The 5,887-nt window shown below is 49.8% G+C and overlaps 1 protein-coding gene across 2 annotated transcripts in view; it reads left to right on the top strand.

Moving 5' to 3' along the window:
- The first annotated feature begins 1,139 nt into the window (after positions 1-1,139).
- LOC115075689 (FXYD domain-containing ion transport regulator 5-like) overlaps positions 1,140-5,887 on the top strand; it is a 121,028-nt gene continuing 116,280 nt past the window's right edge. For both annotated transcript variants that reach the window (XM_029576321.1, XM_029576320.1), the window contains exons 1-2: positions 1,140-1,195; positions 2,205-2,270. In XM_029576321.1, the coding sequence (XP_029432181.1) occupies positions 1,144-1,195; positions 2,205-2,270 (118 nt within the window). In that variant the 5' untranslated portion in view covers positions 1,140-1,143. The remainder of the gene's footprint in view (positions 1,196-2,204; positions 2,271-5,887) is intronic.

Below are 5,887 nucleotides of genomic sequence, written 5' to 3'. Positions count from 1 at the left end.
CCACCCCCTCCCCCTCCATCCCTCAGTCTCTCCCAAAGCTCAACACCCCCACCCCTCCCCCTCCATCCCTCAGCACCCCCCACCCCTCCCCCTCCATCCCTCAGCACCCCCCACCCCTCCCCCTCCATCCCTCAGTCTCTCCCAAAGCTCAGCACCCCTCACCCCTCCCCCTCCATCCCTCAGCACCCCCCACCCCTCCCCCTCCATTCCTCAATCTCTCCCTTCCTATTACAGAAGATTGTCCCGGGGCATTTCTGCTTTACATAGGGTAAGAGGGAACCACTGACTAAATGGAAAGAAGAGGAAGGGACTTATTAACATGCAGAGCTGTGGCCTTTTCCAGAGAGTAACACTCAGTCCCTCTGCAGTGCTGTTTATCTGCTGCCCCTCTATCTTTCCACGCTCCTCTCTCTCACGTTGCCTCTCTGCGCTCCTCACCCGGTCTCCTTGCCCTCACATCCCAGGCAGATGTGTTTCCCTCCCTAGTGGTCCTTTCTCCATACCTTCCCCCGGTTCCTGCGCTCCTCCCTATTGCTCTCACTACCTCCATCTGTGAGTTCACACTCCCGCCATTATCCCAACCCCTGGTTATTCCTACTCTCCCCCCCCCCTCCAGTCACCAGTCCCTGATCTCCCCCCTCCAATAGGTCAAATAGCAGAAGAGGGCTCTCGCTGGTCCCTCCTTCCTCTGAGCAGCTGGATTCTGGCTCCTCTCAATCTCAGCAATCCTCTCTGTCTCTCAGGCTCCTCCCGACCCCTCAGTGCCTCTTCTACCTAGTAACAAACAATACCAAATAAAGGCCAAATGGATCACCCGCGAGATTCATTTCCCTGTGTCTGAACCGCGTGGTTCTCCTTCGTGCAGAAGTGCAGGAGAGAGGAACAGGTCTGAGGTGTGGGAGCAGGTGACCAGCAGTCAGGGTCAGAGGAGACAGTCAAGAGAAGTGAGCCATCGGTACGGGAGAGGGGGAGAGACCCCTGCCCACCCCCACAAAGGGTTTCTGCCCTGCTACCTGTTAGTCCAAATGGAAACTGAGAGTCAACTGTGATCACCTTCCATTTCAAGCAATGTCCTCCAAACTGAGCTTGGTTTTCTGTGTCAAGTTAACAATTCTATGTTTTGTCTCCCATTTGGCTCCACAGATGTTTCCTTTGCACGTCACCTTCCCGATCCTCTTCCTGTCCCTGATTCAAGGTAAAGTTTAGTAAACTGCTTGCTGTGTGCTGGAGTTCACACCTCCGTTTCTCATTTTTCTTGGAGTGAGGCGTGGTGGATGAAGAGAGCTTGAAGAGAAAGTAATGTAATGTGCTCTCTTGTGAAAATTTGATGACCTTCGGAGTGAGGAAACTCACCCAAAGATGAGATTTGTGCAATGTTCTCTCAACCTAGCTTGATGTTACCCAGGTAGAGAGTCCATCAAGCTAGGTTGAGAGAACAATGCACAAATCTCACCTTTGGGTGAGTTTCCTCACTCCGAAGGTCATCAAATCTTCACAAGAGAGCACTGTTCTGTTCATACGTCTCACTCTGAATGTCAAAGTGGCCCCTAACCCCTACACTAATACCTAAAGCTCACCTCGAGTAACTAGGTGGGCCTCCCACAGAGATATAAATGCCTATCTAGCGTTGGGGGGGTATCATGGCTAGTGTCTCTCTCTCATGAGTCCCTGAGCCCTGCTCCTTTCTCCCCACCCCCTGCAGCTCCCAGCACTCACAGATTCCAGGTTTCCATTCCTGCAGAGTCTACATGACTCCCTGAGCCCTGCTCCTCCCTCCCCACCCCCTGCGCTCACAGATTCCAGGCCAGAGCCCGTCCCATTCCTGCAGAGTCCACATGACTCCCTGAGCCCTGCTCCTCCCTCCCCACCCCCCTGCGCTCACAGATTCCAGGCCAGAGCCCGTCCCATTCCTGCAGAGTCCACATGACTCCCTGAGCCCTGCTCCTCCCTCCCCACCCCCTGCGCTCACAGATTCCAGGCCAGAGCCCGTCCCATTCCTGCAGAGTCCACATGACTCCCTGAGCCCTGCTCCTCCCTCCCCACCCCCTGCGCTCACAGATTCCAGGCCAGAGCCCGTCCCATTCCTGCAGAGTCCACATGACTCCCTGAGCCCTGCCCTCACTAAACACATGAGCAGGGATGATAAGTGTTCAAGATGACATCATCGTGGGTTGATGTTTTATGCTTTCTAAACTTATCTACAGGAGAAGCCAACGTTTCACTGCCGAATGAGAATGATGGAAGAGACTTGCATTCCCAACCTACTGAAAGTAAGAACAACTTATTGTATTGGAAGGGAGAGAATCAGTCAGGGACTGTTTCACAGAATGAGTTACCTTGACAGAATACCCATCACGAGAGGTCTTTAAGAACACATAAAGTCCTCTCACCGAGAAGGCTCAGGGATAATAGATGTTGCATTATCTTTACAGTTCTCTTCTAGACCTTTTGTTCTATGGTTTTCCTGCTGATTCTCAGGATATTTGCAACTGAATGCATGAGATATATTTCTGCCAGTGGTTGGGGTTCCTGTTTGATCTATGCCCCTCCAGATTTCTGACATGTGCACCAATCTTTACTAACTGATTTTCTATTTGTCTTGAAATTGTATAAAAATGATTTTATCATTTTAAGTTCTTAATGTAGGTCATGCAGATAGTGAAGTGGACCTGTATAATGATAGCCAGAGTATCAAATAACCACTCTCTTCTCTCTGGCTGGGCAGGGAAGAAAATCTCCAATGCCCTTCCCTGAACTCTGGTACCATGCATCCCATTAGTGCTGGCAAAATAAGAGCAGCAGACACCACTTCTAAATTCAAACCATTAATTTTATTTCTGGATGAACCAGCCAGCAACAAGAAATTACTAATTACCTGATAATTTCCTTTCCTCTAAGGATGGCAGGCAATCCACATGAGTGGCTTATACACCTCTACCAGCAGATGGAGACAGAGTAAAGCTGATCTGGAAGACATATAGCCCTGCCCCAATATCAGCTCAAAGTATTCTCTGGAAAAGCCAAACTGTGGACAAACTGATTAGACTTGAACATGACTATTAACAATCAACCACTCATACTTCCGACCAATTTGGAACCCTGAGCACAGATAAAATAATTAACATTCACTAAACTTAGGGGCTGGCTATAACTCTTACCAGTCCTTTAACGAATAAACAGGAACCACTCTGCATCTTCCGCATATAAGGACGAACTAAAAGACAAGACGGCAGCCGAGGGCGGATTATGGATTGGCCTGCCTTCCTTAGAAGAAAGGAAATGATTAGGTAAGTAGTAATTTCTCCTTCCTCTGCACTCAAGCAAGCCAATCCACATGAATGGGATGTACCAAAGCTACTTTCGAACAGGGCGGGAAGTTGTTCATGGACCCATCAACACTGCACATGTGAAGGTGGTGTACTCCGGAGCCCAGTCGTCCAAGCGCCAATACTTGGAGAAAGTATGTAAGGAGGACCATGTCTCTGCTCAGCAATCCTCAACAGGAGATAACAACTGAAGGTCTACTCACAATACCACCAGGGACCCACAGCACCCACATAGCCAGCTGAGATGATTTCTCTTACCCAATGGGCTATAGTCGCCCGTATTGCAAGTTAACCTTGTTTATCTCCACCATAGAGCACAAACAATCACTCATACTGTCTGAAAGTGTTAGCAATATTCCAGCATCGCATCCGCTGTCGCTTGACATCCAAGGCATGCAACAGTCAATATTCACGCCCATCTCTATCCCTGTCCTATGTGGGAAGGGGCCTAAACTAATTCAAATGAAACTCCAAAACCACTTTCAGCACAAGAAAAGGTACCATCCTAATCTGTACCACCCCCGGAGCTATTTGCAGAAACAGTGCACGGCAAGAATGAGCCTGCAGCTCTGAAACTGGTTGTGCTAAACTGATAGTCAAGAAATTCAAGACCAGGCTAAGGTCCATAAGAGGCACCAGTAACCACAAGGGAGGACATAAATTCCTAACTCCCTTCACCAATCTGGACACATCTGAATGGGAGGCAATGTCCCACCATTGACTTATTCTCCACGAAAAGCAAGTGCTTTACTTTCACCCTCAAAGTGCTAAGGGCCAAGCCTTTTAGCTGGCTTTCCTGCAGAACTTCCAACATCAGTGGAATGTCAACTGTGAGAGGATGAAAACCTCGCTCCTTACATTAGCACCTAAATAGCCTCCAAACTCTAACATAAGCTAGAGATGCAGAAAATGTTCTGGTCCAGAGCTCAGTGGAATTCAATGCAGAAGAATAACCATAAGACAAAACCAACCCGATAATCATGTAGCATGAACTCCTGATGCAATAGATCCTTCCTGAATGGAAATCTGAGAGTACTGATAGACTCTGAAGAATGGCATACCATGGCCTACAGCTAATTCGGAGCGCACAGAATTAGCAGTTTACCAGTCTACAGAATTATTCAGTCTACCTTGCAACCTTCTAAATGATCCAGGCAATCAATGGCCATAGCAGGAAGGCATACCACATCCCGATCTGTGGCCAGGCCTGGACAAGAGCATCGATACTTAGTACTCTTGGATCCCTTCTGCGACTGAAGAACCGTGATGTTGCATGTGCTGGCCGCAGCAGGCCCACGGCCAGGCCTTCTTTCCTCCGTTTGCCTGTCCCAGCACCTGTCTCCGCTTCTCTCACAGCCATGGGCCGCCGCCTCCAACTTCGGGCTGCCCCCTGTGCTCCTGACTCCACGACGGACACCTCTGCTCCATGGCGGGCCTCCCCGTGTGGTCCTCAGGTAGATGCTGCCGTCCCGTGTCGTGCCCCTCTCTTCTTTTAAAGGGGCTGCAGCGGGAATCCAACCCACAGCCCCGGATGATGACGTCACTGGATCCTGGTATATAAGGCCAGGCCTAGTCAGAGTTTCTTTGCCTTTGCAACAGGTCTCCACGCTGGACGAGTGCTTAGTTTCTTCCTCTGGTGATCCCTTCGTATTCCTAGTTCCTGTTTTGTCTGAGTTCCTGTTCCTGATTCTGGTATTCATTCCTGCTTCTGTGTTCTGTGACTACCCTGCTTTTCCTACAGACTGATTCTCCTGGACCTGACCACTGCTTTGCCTGACAACGCTACTGATCATCTCCTGGACCTGACCACTGCTTTGTGTTGTGGGAATGCTGGAGGTGGTCCCATCTCTGGGATTTCGTGTGCCCTTCAGCCACAACACAGCCGCAGAGGAGCTCCGGCAAGTGCCGTGGCAGGCGAGGAGTGTCCAAGCATGGACTGAAGCTGAGAGTTCTGGAGGGTAGAACCCTGGTCTGGCCTGGCCTCTGCCAAACATTTAAGCATCAGAGACACCCCAACAATGCAATGTTGGTCTCTGGAGTAGCCGTCCAGCCACTCGATAGCCCTTTCAGACCTGCCGCACGGGAGCAGCAAATGCGACAGGACGGACAGTGGCTGAAGGGCGAAGACATCAAATGAAGATGAAGACTCAGGATACGTGAGGGCTTCACGGAGACTTGAAGGGATGAGACGAGACTCAAGGTATTCGAGGTGAGATGAAGACTTGTAAGGATAAGACGAGACTCAAGGTATTCGAGGTGAGATGAAGACTTGTAAGGATGAGACGAGACTCAAGGTATTCGAGGTGAGATGAAGACTTGTAAGGATGAGACGAGACTCAAGGTATTCGAGGTGAGATGAAGACTTGTAAGGATGAGACGAGATGCAAGGTATTCGAGGTGAGATGAAGACTTGTAAGGATGAGACGAGACTCAAGGTATTCGAGGTGAGATGAAGACTTGTAAGGATGAGATGAGACTCAAGGTATTCGAGGCGAGATGAAGAGACGAAGAGTTGTAGGCTGATACGAGCCTGTCAGACAAATCTGATTGACATTTTTGAT

The sequence above is a fragment of the Rhinatrema bivittatum genome, chromosome 14 (genome assembly GCF_901001135.1).
Source record: "Rhinatrema bivittatum chromosome 14, aRhiBiv1.1, whole genome shotgun sequence".
NCBI lineage: Eukaryota > Metazoa > Chordata > Amphibia > Gymnophiona > Rhinatrematidae > Rhinatrema > Rhinatrema bivittatum.
The sequence above is the reverse complement of the archived record's forward strand: the minus strand, read 5'-3'. Positions and strand labels throughout refer to the sequence as shown.